At 44.6% G+C, this 14,569-nt stretch overlaps 1 protein-coding gene across 3 annotated transcripts in view; it reads right to left on the reverse strand.

Annotated features, from left to right (window-relative positions):
- The window catches only part of PHKB (phosphorylase kinase regulatory subunit beta), a 1,122,330-nt gene that overhangs the window by 297,671 nt on the left and 810,090 nt on the right, over positions 1 to 14,569 (reverse strand). For all 3 annotated transcript variants that reach the window (XM_069216595.1, XM_069216596.1, XM_069216594.1), the window contains 2 exons: positions 998 to 1,080; positions 817 to 907 (listed from right to left, as the gene is read on the reverse strand). In XM_069216595.1, the coding sequence (XP_069072696.1) occupies positions 817 to 907; positions 998 to 1,080 (174 nt within the window). The remainder of the gene's footprint in view (positions 1 to 816; positions 908 to 997; positions 1,081 to 14,569) is intronic.

Consider the following 14,569-nt stretch of genomic DNA (forward strand, 5'->3'; position numbering starts at 1 on the left):
ACAATAAAGGACAAAACCAATAACATATTGTGTAGTGAGTGAATGCACTAGCTGGGTAGAGTCATCATTCAGCATACCTTTTATTGTAGATGTAGTTTCTTGAGGCAACCCTCCTTCAGCCTCTAGTGAGGAGTATAGAGGGCTTATAAGTGCTGTGTCCATGTCTCTGGACTTCTTATGTAAGGGCAGCAGGAGGGGCAGTACTTTAGGCGAGTCCTCAGCCTAGAGTGAAGGAGCACTGATCTCCACATTCTGGAAGCAACTGCAATAAGGTGTCTATCCAAGAGGTGTTCAGTAAGCTGGAGGGAAGCTTTAGCTTACAGTACAAAGTACTGGCACTTTGGGACTACCCTACTGTCAATCTAACTGCAATTTTGAAGTGCAAAAACCCAACTAAACTCTTTTGAACCATGGGTTCTCTCTTTGGAGGGATTTTCTGGGAAGAGCAACCCTTGTCCACTGTGTACATTGCCTTGGTTTCTCGCATTAACCAGTCAATGATCCTTAGGGGTGCAAATGCTTCACACAAAAAGGCTACTCGGAGTGATCTCTAAGACTTTTGTCCCTTCATATCGCATAAAAAAATTAATATCACACGTATAAACATAGTGCATAATCAATTAAATTATCTACAGTCACATCCAGGCATAAAATACTATTTTACTCTGACACATCCTAAAAGCATGTTTCAAAAGGGCAAGTTACAAATACCATATTTTAACATTTGACTACCCAACTAGTGCTTTTACATGAATTCATGGTGTCGTTCAGAGCTTTACAAATAACCTACAACATACATTTTCACATCAAATATACCTGTAATCTGTCGACGTGCACCTTTACACCTCCAACCGTGCCTTTTTTAAAGGATGCCAACATGTCTAAAATGGGATTAAATCTGCTTCCCCTACACAAAGGCAAAAAATGTTGCAGTTACAAGCTTTGCAAAATGACATTATCAATGCTGAGTAATTCAGATATGTGGCCATACACGCACCTGATATTATCCTCCCGAATTAGGACAAGAAACAATGGGCGTCCGTGCATTTTCCAGTATTGCTTAATGAACTGCAATGCATTCTGGAAATGTAGACAACAGCTAATGAATGTAAATAAAGATCACAGTAAAACAAGCAGCGCCTTTTGTCATCCATCATGGTTTATGCGATACTGCTCAATAAATTACGTAAACTGTTAATGACTCATATGAACATTATTTCTGAGTTCCCAACGAAGTTCAAGTCAATCATTATTGCAAAAACAAAACACTTACGTTAGGCAAACATATAAGACTCAGGTCACTCAGTGGGTGCACGTGATCACTATGCCTTAGGGACATATAACAAGTAACCAAAAATACCACAAGGATAAAAGAAAGGCTATCAGAAACAGTAGGTTAGCCGAGAAACATCTTAACATTTTAAGTAAATAATTAAAGTATTTACAGATGTTTTGATCATAGAATGTTGGCAGAATGTATGTGGATTAACCCACGTACCAATATGGCATATACCTCCAATAATTATATATCTGAAGAATACCAGTGAATTCCCCTTAGCTGGTGAAGCATGCCTGGATGCCTCAAGGAGGTTGAACTCCAGGCTGAGTGAAGCAATGGCAATGCACATTCTTGCTCCTCTGAAAAATGTCTCTGCAGAAACCACTTAGCTGGCATCGTTGGTCCAACGTAAAAAGTCGCAGCGCACTTCACGTCAATGATGAAAAATGTATGCTCTTCAAGATAAATTAATACCTTGTTCACATAAAAGTACAAGAGACTTGCTAGATTAAGAATGTGTTACAGCTCATGACCATCTCCGTGAAACAGGATAACTAGTTCTTCGTCACAAATAACTTCTGTTTTACAAAAGTAACACAAAAAATATACATCATCATGCACCAAGCAAGTGAGTGGGTTGATGTTCTATGGCCATATTGTCCACTGACAGAATCACAGCCTTTTAATCTCGTATTAATCCTTGCTAGAGGAAATCCTGCCAACATGATGCCCAGGTCGCCCCCAAGTAGACTAATGAGAAGAAATGATGCAGTATTACTCCCTCTACTAAGAGCAGGAGACTTCCCTGATGTATGGGGATGTGTTCTTTCTGAAGTACATGGATGAGATTTAAGAACAGGACTTGGGAGACCAAGCAACAATGAATAGGATGACGAAACAAGATGATCTGTCCTTGCCCTGATTTTTAATATGAGTCAAAAGGGAGGCATGTATGAGCGACACAAAGGACACCCAGCTAAAAGGTGGGGAAAGTGTGCCCCATCCTACTGTTTTAATAATGCTGAAGAGGTCATTTAATCACTGCCCACAATACTCTGCAGGTGACATTGTAAGAACTGCACATAGAGCTTGGTATGGGGTACCACGCCTACGCAAAAGGCCTGTAATCCCAGGATGTTTCTGGACTGACCAGACATGGTGCACTGCTTCAATGGTCAGGAAGTGGTCCACCATTTTGGGTAAAGGCCATTGTAGGGTAAAACAAAAAAAACACAAATAGTGTCCACAACTGCCACAATGGCATTTATTCTTTTGGATGGCACAGGGGAGAATCTGGGATAGTTCAGTGAGAACCAATAACTGTATAGGGTCATGAGGCACAGACTCAGTTGCCTCCTTTGACGATGATCTGATGAAAAACTATCCAGCTGGGGCAGGCGGTCACTTTTTCAGCCACAAAAAGCCACCACCGAAGTCAGGATTGTCATAGAGACGCAGTGAGAAGAACTGCAATTCCATGACATACCAGGTACTGATAGTATTTGGTATACCACAGTAAGAAAGAAATTCGTGCTGTATTTTCAGCAGACCAAGTACATGTACATGAAAAGAAGCCAGTCATTTTTTGAGCTGCTGACAGGATTTAAGACAAAGCTTTTATTTTAAGCTACTAACTGGTGTGTGTTTATTCTCCTTATAAGGACGTAGTAACCCTGTGTGACTTTTGAGTAGGAAGGATGAGTTTTATAGATCCAAATAAAGGAGTCTCCTGACCTCCTTTAGAGGTTTTGCGAACATTGATTGGGGCAGAGTGTGTTCAGCTTCTTCACCGCCCAGTGGTGGTTACCTGAGAATAATGCAGTGTGTCGCCTTGGGGGGGGGTCAGTATGACAACGGGCTCTCAGAGAAGTCTTTTTCGTTACCTGACCTCTTTTGAAACTAGAGAAACAGGCTTATTCTTCATCCTAAAGCATCCGCTCTTCAAATGAAGAGTAGGACCTAAGTAGAAGAATCCTGACATGGCCTTAAAAGTCAGGAAGGACTTTGCTAATTGCAAGAGGAAGGCATCACCATTATGTAATGCTGCTGATCTTAGTCAGTCGCTTTCTGCAGATTAAAAGACAGAAGTATAACTTTTTCATTCAAAGTTGTCTTAAGGGCTGAATAATTAAGGAAACTGCTGGCATGTGGACATACCAGAATACATGATTGTTACTGTAGTATCAATGAATTTCCAGCCCTTACACAGCTTTTGTTTTGCAGCCTCCTTGTCTCAGCATGTACTCCATTTTGAGACAACTGAAGTGTAGCTGTAGAACTTTCCATAAATGCACTGGACTGTCTGAGGAAGAGACAGTCCTTTCTGGTACATTTTCTTCCCAAATATCACAAGACAAAGCCTTGCCCTTGAAAGAACTGGATAGCATCACAACAGATTTGACTGACACATTTCCAGGGACAAATACTTGTGTGTCTTTAAGAGCATGGTACTTGTGGCGCAGAGACTATGGGCTCCGAGAACATATACCAGATTACCTAAACATGTTTGAAGTCCTGAGAAGCAATGGCCAGGATAGGCTTCAGTGAACGGTTGATTTGACCACCAGAGTATAAAACCCCCAATGTTATAGTGGGCGTGGAGGGACCTAAATGGTCAGCAGGTCTAAAGCACAGCCATAACTGCATGATAATTTCTGCTCAGACTGAGGTTTCCGGGACCCAGGTAACATTCTCAGGTTGGTGTCAGAACTTCCTAAGCATCAATTATTGCAAGGAGGAGACCAGCAGTGCCAATCACTGGGTTCCCAATCAATGAGTTTAGGAGATTACTGCAAACCAGAAACTAGGTGATTTTGCAGAGCTAGTTCAGACAGGGAAAAGGTTGTCTGATACTGGTCCTTGGGCTCAGGAGCTGTACTAGGATTACCAGCAGCTGACCCACAGATAGCGGAAGGCACACTAGAATAGCAAGGTCAGTGTTCAGAGAGGACACCCTTGTCTTTAGCATCACACCAGAGCACATAGGAAAGAATAAACGCTTTAAGGCAAAACCTGCAATAGGATCCAAGGGGAGCTGGGAGAAGTTTGGCAATTCCACATCCATATGGTCTTCTTCAGGTGGAGACAATACATCTGACCAGTCTATTGCAAAAGTATATTTTTCCAGAGGTGTGGGGCTTGGTAAGAATCCACACGGGACTTGAGGGGATAGGTTGTCAGTACATGAAATACTGTTAAGAGTCCTGTGGTTGCACCAGGGAGACAGCCCTTAACTCCTCCAAGGTATAGCTTAGCAGGCTGTATAGTGGGGTGATATGCTACTGGGTAAGGTGCACATCTGGCAGAGCGACCACCCAACAAGAATACTGCATTTGGGTGATGTGAGGGATCAGCTTGGTGGCTCCTTTCTTTTTGTGCATTTGTAGTTTTGGAAGTAAGTGGTTTCCAAAAACTGGGGGAGTCAGTGTTTCATATTTGTTTGTGGCAAGATTCTCCACTCACAGACTTGGAGGTGCCTCCATTTTAACTACCACCCGTACAGAGTAGGTCCTGGATCCTACCATGGAGACAGAGGAGTCTGGTAGTTGTACCTGCCAAGTTACAGTGGGACTAAAAGCAAAAATTACTTTGGTTTGCTTCTACAAAGCAAGTCTTTGAAGCCACAGATCAAATCAAGCACAGTCCCATGAAGCATGCCTAGGGAGAAAGACCTTGACAACTAGTCTGCAGCATCCCGCCTTGAAGCAGAGACTGGTTTGATCCCATGATGTCACCGTAGCTTGGGGCACAGACAGAGAACTTGGTACTGTGTTTCGGTTCACAATAACTGAACGGCGCAAAAAAGATCGTCTGATTCTGGGGGATCCTGTGGCCGACTTGCTTTGTTTGTTTTTATTTTTATGGAAAACTGGGTTACCTAATTCCAATGTAGATAACAGTATTGTGCATCAATGAAAGCTGAGAAGAATAAACAATGATCAATTTTGAGCCCTATTGTTATTTCACCAATTAAAAAACAGCAAAACAGAATAATTGTGCGCTCTTTCCAATGAAAATCAAGTCAAGGTAGAATGATAAACCTGTAAAGAGGAGAAAGGACAGGTAAAGGGGAGGGGCAACAGCTTAGGTAAGAAGGGGGAGGATGGTTTAAGAGGTGAAAGAATTGTTAGGGGAAAAGACTTTGGGGGTCATTACGACCCCAGCGGTCAGTGGTATAGTGGAGACATTACCGCCAACAGGCTGGCGATAGCTACCTCCACTATCATGACATTGGTAGTTTGGCCAAAGCCAAACCACAAAGTCAACACACCGACCGCCACGGCGGTAACGACCGCTGGGCTGGAGACCACAGTCTCCAGCCAGGCGGCCGTCACTTGGCCGCCCATGGCATTTTGACCACGCCCATCGCCATGGTTTCGGTGGTTTCTGTACCACCACTGAAACCATGGCAGTAGGCTTTTGATAGGGGTCTCCTCCACACCCAGAGTCCTCCTCCACCCTCCTCCTTCCGCACCCCCACACATTTACACCCATACACGCACATACATACACACCCATACACACATTCATACACACTCACAGCAACACTCACGAACATACATTCAGGCACACATGCAATCTCATGACACAACATGCACGTACACTCACATCCACTCATGCACACACGCATTACACACACATGCACGCATTCACACACAGTCACACACCCCCCTCTCCTGTCGGAGAACCCGACTTACCTGCTTGCAGGGGGTCCTCCAGCAGGAGACGGTATGCAGCGCTGCAGCCAGCGGCAGCGCCCACTAGCAAAACACTGCCAGGCCATATCATGGAACATGATACGGTAGGCGGTGTTTTGCTGGTGTGGCGCTGCTGCTGGCAACAGCGCCACCTTACCGCTGTCTGCTGCCATGAACGTAGACGGAATTCCGCCAGCCGTCTGGCAGAATTCCGTCTACGGTCTTAATGCCGTGGACGGTCGGTTGCCATGGCGACGGTATGTTGACAGCTGTCGCTGTGGCGGTAGGTGGCATTTGCCGCCAATGTCATAATGAGGGCCTATATGTCCTAACACTGGCTAATACCACACCAAATTGTGGAATCAAGTAGCTGCAGATTGCTAAAGTAACATCAACTGAAACAATGACGAATAGCAAAGAACAGTATAACACATTATAAGCTCATAAATGCATTCAGGCCTAATTGTGTCCTTAAATACCATCTCTGGAACCACCGGCAATTCCAAATATGAAACTAAATGGAGGGTGTGTGAAAGGGAGGAAGGAGCAGCAAATGGGCATATAAGAAGTAATTGCAGCTCAATGAACACAGTTCTAGGAGTGCTGCAGAAATACAACTGGATCAATATGGATCCCAAATACAGGACTTTGTCTCCTTATTATGTACATGTGGGCCACAGACTCTGCTGCAACCAAAGATCCCATTTGGGAGGCATAAAAATAATTTCCCAGTTAATGCTTGAGAATGGCACCCCAGATCAGGTCAAACACTTATCATTAACTTTCTGTGTTACCCTCTCACAACGTGCGTGCAATTTTGCAAAGTTCAAACAACCATTTGTTGTGCTTTGTGGTGGTCACTTTCCTCCAGTGTCATAGGATACATAAGGTAGCCAACCATCTATTGACATTGACATTCATATCATTTATGCCAGAAAGATTGTGAAAGTTAGCCAAGCATTAAGAGGATGATCTTGTGACCATACAGCAGGGTTGTAATTGACTTCAAACTGCATCCCAGTGGGTGGTTAAAACTGAGCAGGCACACAGGACTTGATATAGATTGCAACAGTCTGCCACTGATCGGCAACATTGGTCACAGGCATATAGTTTTGCTCTTTTCATTTTGCAAAGTGTCCCGTGCCAGTCATTAAGGATTTTGAAATTCTCTAAGCCTATCATGAACATGCACTAGGGATGTTGAGTCCTGTAGTGTATATTCTCTTTCCAGCTTTCCGGAATGGTCTGCCAGGAATGTCTAGATAAGTGGAAGTTCGGCCATGAATGGTGAGATTTTATAACTCCATATTCCAAATCCATCTCCCTGTGTAGATCCACGTTCTTAAATATTTTGCTATTGGTGTATCTAGTAGATCAGCTAGGGGTATTTCCACAGCTGTCCAAAACCAGTGTACTAGCAGCTGAAGCTTCCAATGATTAGTCACTTTCAGTTCAATGATCTGAGATCAGGAAATGACTTGATATGGACTTTTCAGTACAGATGACATACAAACTTAAAGCCACTCATTTGCCAGAAGTGCCAGGATACCGGCCTGTTACCTTTCTGTGCTGATGTAAAATGCCATATGGGCCCCTTTTGATGAATGAAGGAACGAATTCCTAGCATCTTTCATACTGTCTTCCACACTACTAATGCTGTCCTAATAATACAGACCTCTGTAGTGGACAGTATTTTTTCTCTCACCCAGACTGGGACAGCCATTTCAAAAGATCACATTCTAATGCGACCCAAAGGGGTGCCGCTTTACAGCTTTGCACATTACATATCAAATGCTACCGCTGTTATGCTACACTGTATGATAACATGTGAAATCCTAAACCCAAATGCAGGTGTGTGCGACCATTACTAAGCTGTTGTCAGCGATAATTAACGCACATTCCATATGTAGGATTTAGTATCTGAGCCGATATGTGTCAGAAGTGGTTAGGAACTTGGAGAGGCAACATACCGAAGATGTAAACAGCCATGAGGACAGGAATGAAAAGTATATTCCCTATCCACAGGGTGGAGTGGGCGCCATATGTCCAATAGATTATGACAGCTCATCATGTCTTTCACCAGTGCTCTGTCTGTGTGGTTATGGGACCCCGTGTTTCTAGATCTGTCCAATATGGGAACTAGGGCTCGGTTCCAATCTTTACTGTTGTAGGGCTAATTCCACTAATAGCTGCCATACTGGTTCAAAAAAATATTCTTTATAGATATTCAGGCATATGTCGATCCAATTTTCACTATCTTGTATACAATTTTCCATTTTACAAAGACCCTCCCCATCCGTCCATTTTCAAAACACCATAATGGTAATTTAGTTATTGATAAGAATCACCATGAGCAATTCCACAACGGCAAAGAATCGCCCTCGGACTCTACTGTCCTGCTCAACAACATACCCACCCAATGCTCCTGAGCTTCTTATATTCCTCTAGAGACAAATTAGTCTCTTGAACGAGCGCTATACGAGTTATTTTTTTTAACTAAACACTAAAACATGTTCCCGCTTTATAACACGAGACAATCAATTACCATTCAAAGTAACAAAGCAAAAATGGAATTAGCAGTAGGCGTTATATGAACCACAAGGTAAAAGGGTGTTTATGCCAATTAGAAAGTGTGACTAGGGATTCTGTTTGAGGGAAGTAAAGGAGAAAAAACAGAAGGAAAGACAAAAGAAGGGTTGAAAGCGTGTCAAGCCAAAAGGCGTGAGACAATCAGTTGAGTGAGAGGAGACCTAATAACTCACTAAAAAAGCTGTGTGAATTGTGGCCCATGCTTTTACACAGGAGGTTACTGTTAAAACTGGGTTGCTTCAGCTAAGCCTACCTGGGAAAGAGGGGTATTAACCGGGGGTCATATGTGCCGGCAAATCCGCTTCAGCAGACAGGGGTCAATTACATGTGTGTCACAAGTTAACTTTAGTGCTACTTAACACTGCTTGCACCAAGACCTGCTAAACATAAACATCTCTATGGCAAATAGGAGGGGTATAACCAAACTATAAATCATATATGTATTTGCAGGAGACCTCAAATGTATCTTGTTGTTCTGGGGCAATCCAGGGAAAGCAGATATCCACGGTCCTACGCAGCTTCATATGAGGAGCCACCAAGAAATGCTAAAAGCTGCAAACTGATAGTAGACAAATCCTTTCATTGTGTATCAGTCGAAGTTCTCCTAATACCAAAGGGCAGAGACATTAGACTTGCGACTAAATGATAAATTTGAGTGGTGACTCCAGCTCATGAGCACAGTTATCAAAGCACTCATAAAAGTCAAAACGGAAAGTACATCACAGGGGAGGCTAAAACCCTGGCTGAGGTTGGGCATGATAAAGCTGAATAATTAATGACTTCTGCTTGGTGTGTTATCGTTTAGGAATGGTTTCGGGGTGAACAGACTTATCACTGTCTCTATTTAATAATTCCACACATGGATGTAGTGCAGCTTGATCGGATTCCTGCTGTAGGTGCTCCCTTGACCCCATCTTCTTAGTAGGTATCCTTTGTGGATTCAAGTAGGGATCTCTGTTAGATGACTTGATAGGTGAATGTTGCAATGCAGTGGTGTCCACTGTCGAGTCATCAAGGTAGTCCAGACAAGTCTCCAGTTCTTCTGGGTCTAAAAATTGCCTGGTTTTCCCATCTAGAGGAATGATCATGCGAGCAGGATCCAGCAGACCATATCTGATGCCCTACTGTTGCAGTCAGGGACATAGAGAGATAAAGTTCTTCTGTCTGATGAGTAATTTACTGAGAAATAGACTGGGTGATCTTCCCACATGTATTGTTTTTTAATTTCAGTTGTCAGAAGTAGGTTTTTGAGTGCTGATGTCATAAGGTTCATGTGATTACACACCGTGGTTCTGCAATCAAGTTTGCATGTCATAGCTTGATGAGGTGAACCTGTTGCAAACCGAGCAATGTGTGATTTCGATACTAAGGAGGAGGGCGATGTTTCCTTAGTGGTAGGCAGGGGAGGTGAGGCATCAGTTCCTTATGTTTGCAGAGGAGGTTATACAGTGTTGGTGGCAAGGCGGTGGTTCCTTACAACAAGGTGGGCTCCATAAATCCAGCAGATCAAGACGCTAGGCCTTGACTTCCCGGTGTCACAATCACACCACAAGGCCACAAGTGCTGAGGCGGAGTCAGGTGCCACAGACATTGGTGGTAAGGCACTCTGGACTCATGCTGTGGCGGAACTACAGAGGCGTGCACCAGCGTCGGGCCTGCGTTGTAGGTCGCGGTCATTGCACTCAGCAGAGACAGCAGCTCTGGTGCAGGAAGCGGCACCACGTCAGAGAGCTGCACCAGTCCCAAAGTCGTTCTGGAACTCAATGCACAACTTTCTTCCTTGCTGCATCAGAACTCACTCCCAAGGGCCCAGGAATTGGATTTGGCAACACTTGGCAAGTCAGGACTCTTAGAACGAGAGCCCAGGTGCTGGCAGATGAGGTCTCTGATGTCCCTGAGACTTCTAACAGGAGGCAAGCTCAGTCCAAGCCCTTGGAGATTTTTTGGAAGCAGGATGGAGAAAGCCAAGTCCAGTCCTTTCACTTCCAGGACAGAAGCAGCAGGCCGGCACAGCAAAGCAACAGGCAGAGTGGCACATCATCCAGCTCTTCTTCCTGGGAGAATTTCCTCAGTCCAGAAGGATTCTATGTGGTGTCAGGGGTCCAGTACTTACCCATTTATGTTTTTGAAGTAGGCAAACGTCAAAGAAAAGTCTTTGTAGTTTGTAGTGCACAATCACCTGCCTTTCCCTGGCCTGGCCCCAGACACACTCCAGGGGATTGGAGACTGCTTTGTGTGGGGACAGGCACAGCTCGATTCAGGTACAAGTGTCAGCTCCTCCCATCACTCTAGCTCAGGAAGGCCCACCAGCCAGGAGGTGGGCCATAAGGATACGCCGGGCACAACTCAGCTGCCTTTGTGTGACTGTCTAGAGTGAATGCACAAACAGCCCAACTGTCATCCTGACCCAGACGTGTATTCAAAAGAGAGGCATAGGCACAGAAAGGTTAAGCAAGAAAATGCCCACTTTCTAAAAGTGGCATTTTCAAATTTACAAATCAAAAACAAACTTCACCAAAAGATGTAATTTCAAATTGTGAGATCAGAGACCCCAAGCGCCATAACTCTATCTGCTCCTAATCGGAAATGACACATAAAAGGTATTTCAAGGCAATCCCCATGTTAATCCATGGGAGTGATATGCCTTGCAATAGTGAAAAACAAATTTAGCAGTATTTCACTATCAGGACATGTAAAACACACCAGCGCATGTCAAACCTTTCAACTGCTTGGGTGCCCAGGACAAACTGGTCTGGCCCTCGGCAACGGTTGCCCGGTGCCGAGGACGAGACCAGCTCATCCTGCTATCGGCCTCCGGGGGGAGCGCTAGCGCTCCCTCTATGGCCAAGCACCCCCTCCTCTGGGCAGGGATGGAAGGAGAATCGCTTCCCCTTCCACCCTCGCCTGGGGCAAGGGGCGCTCCCCAGGGGGCCAATATATTTACAGCCATTACTGCCCCCCCCCACGGGGCAGATCGGCCTAATCTAATTAGGCTGATCTGCCCCTGGGGGGGCAGAAACCCCTAGACACCAGGGATATATATATATATATATTTTTTTTTTATATATTATTTTTTACATGTGGGGAGCGACCCCTTAGGCTCCCCTGGGGGCCAAATTGTCTTTAGGCCATTTGTGCCCCCCCCCCTTTTAGGGGCAGATCAGCTGATTTGTGTTAGGTTAATCTGCCCCCAAGGGGGGCAGAAATGCCACTGGACACCAGGGATTTTTTTAAATATGTATACGTAAGGGGAGTGGCCCCTTGGGCAAGGCTGCTCCCCAGGGGGTCAAAATAAAAACCCCTACACACCAGGGATATATATATTTTTTTTTATATGTGGGGAGCGACCCCTTAGGCAAGGGTCACTCCCCTGGGGGCAAATTGTCATTAGGGCATTTCTGCCCCCCTTGGGGGCAGATCGGCCTATTTTTATTAGGTCAATCTGCCCCGAGGGGGGCAGAAACCACTAGAAACCAGGGATTTTTTTTTTTTTTGTCAGTTTCACATGGGGGAGCGACTCCTTAGGCAAAGGTTGCTCCCATGGGGGGGAAATGTATTTTAGGCCATTTCTGCCCTCCATGGGGGCAGAAACCACTAGGCACCAGGGATTTTATTTGCGCCAATTTCACACAAAGGGAGCGACCCTTGGGGGGGACACACATTTATTTTAGGCCATTTCTGCTCCCCTTGGGGGCAGATCGGCCTATTTCTGTTAGGTTGATCTGCCCTGGGGTGGGGGAGGGAGGGCAGAAACCACTTAGGCACCAGAGATTGGTGTGTGTGTATGTGTGTGTTTTGTTTGGGGGGGCATCCCCTTGGGCAAGGGTCGCTCCCCATGGGGGCACATTACTGTTGGCCATATCTGCCCCCATTGGGAGTAGATCGGCCTATTTTTGGAAGGCCCATCTGCCCCCAAGCGGGGGCAGAAAGCCCACCAGAGACCAGGGAAGATTTTTTTTTCTTCAAAATAAGAGGGTGGGGGAATGGCCATACCGCCACCCCCTCCCCCAAATAAATGGGGCCAAAGTTGTTCTGCCCACCTGTGGGCAGATGGGGCAATTACCCCCGATCCACACCCCAGGGGGGCAGAAAGTCTACTAGATGTCAGGGCATAAAAAAAAAAAAAAATAATAATAGTATGGTGGCGGCTACCGACCAGTATGGGCAATTTGATTATTTTGGGTTTTGGTTTTACATTTGGGCCATGAGAGCTTGGCTAACTCTCAAAATCGTCCCACATGGAATGGTGAGGGTTGCACTTTTTGGACTTTGGGACGCTGCCATGTAGAAAAATCCACAAGACCTAGACACATCTAAAAAAAACTAAACATCTGGGTGAGTCCAGGGTGGTGTCCTTCACATGCACCCCGCACCATTTTCTTACCCACGATGCCCTGCAAACCTCCAACTTTGCTGGAAATCCCACATTTTTCCCACATTTTTGTCATGGAACCTTCCGGAATCTGCAGGAATCAACAAAATTCCAGGCACCCAGCATTGTTTCATCTATACTGATAAAAATTCTGCTGCACTTGTCAGCCTAAATTTTTTTTTTCAAACTTTTGGACCGGCTTTGGTTCCCCCTCAATTTTGACATGTTTTTGGCTCTTCCCGGTGAAATGTGGGAAAATGTGATTTATTTTTCACTAAATTTGAGGTTTGCTGAGGATTCTGGGTAAGAAAACATTGGGGGATTCACGCAAGTCACACGTCCCTGGATTCCCTCGGGTGTCTAGTTTTCAGAAATGTTTGGGTTTGGTAGGTTTCCCTATATGGCTGCTGAGCCCAGGACCAAAAATGCATGTCTCCCCCCCCCCCCCCCCCCACCACTGCAAAAACAGGTAGTTTAGTATTTGAAAATTTTGGTGTGTCCACATAGTGTTTTGGGACATTTTCTGTCATGGGCGCAAGGCCTACCCACACAAGTGAGGTACCATTTTTTATCGGAAGACTTTGGGAAACGTTGGGTGGAAGGAAATTTGTGACTCCTCTCAGATTCCAGAACTTTCTGCCACCGAAATGTGAGGAAGAAGTATTTTTTTGGGCCAATGTTTAGGTTTGCAAAAGATTCTGGGTAACAGAACCTGGTGAGAGCCCCACAAGTCACCCCATCTTGGATTCCCCTAGGTGTCTAGTTTTAAAAAATGCACAGGTTTGGTAGGTTTCCCTAGACTGAGCTAAAGGCCAAAATCTACAGCTTGGCACTTTGCAAAAAACACGTCAGATTTCAATGTAAAAATGTGATGTTTCCATGTTGCGTTTCCTGTCGCGAGCATTAGGCCTACCCACACAAGTGAGGTACCATTTTTATCAGAAGCCTTGTGGGAACACAGAATAGCAAAACAAGTGTTATTGCCTCTTGCCTTTCTATACATTTTTTCCTTCCAAATGTAAGACAGTGTGTAAAAAAGATATCTATTTGAGAAATGCCCTGTAATTCACATGCTAGTATGGGCACCCTGGAATTAAGAGATGTGCAAATAACCACTGCTTCTCAGCACCTTATCTTGTGCCCATTTTAGAAATACAAAGGTTTTCTTTATGCCTATTTTTCACTCTTTATATTTCAGCAAATGAATTGCTGTAAACCCGGTATAGAATGAAAACCCATTGCAAGGTGCAGCTCATTTATTGGCCCTGGGGACCTAGTGTTCTTGATGAGCATACAAGCCCTGTATATCCCCGCAGCCAGAAGAGTCCAGCAGACATAACAGTATATTGCTTTCAAAAATCTGACATTGCAGGAAAAAGTTACAGAGAAAAACATTGAGAAAAATGGCTGGTTTGTTTACCCCAATTTTAATATTTGTTTATTTCAGCTGTTATTTTCTGTAGAAAAACCTTATAGGAGCGATACAAATTAACCCTTTCTGAATTCAGAATTTTGTCTACTTTTCAGAAATGTTTAGCTTTCTGGGATCACACCCATTTCTGTCACTAACTGGAAGGAGGCTGAAAGCACAAAAAATAGTAAAAATGGGGTATGTCCCAGTAAAATGGCATA

This window comes from Pleurodeles waltl, chromosome 12, assembly GCF_031143425.1.
Source record: "Pleurodeles waltl isolate 20211129_DDA chromosome 12, aPleWal1.hap1.20221129, whole genome shotgun sequence".
Lineage (NCBI taxonomy): Eukaryota > Metazoa > Chordata > Amphibia > Caudata > Salamandridae > Pleurodeles > Pleurodeles waltl.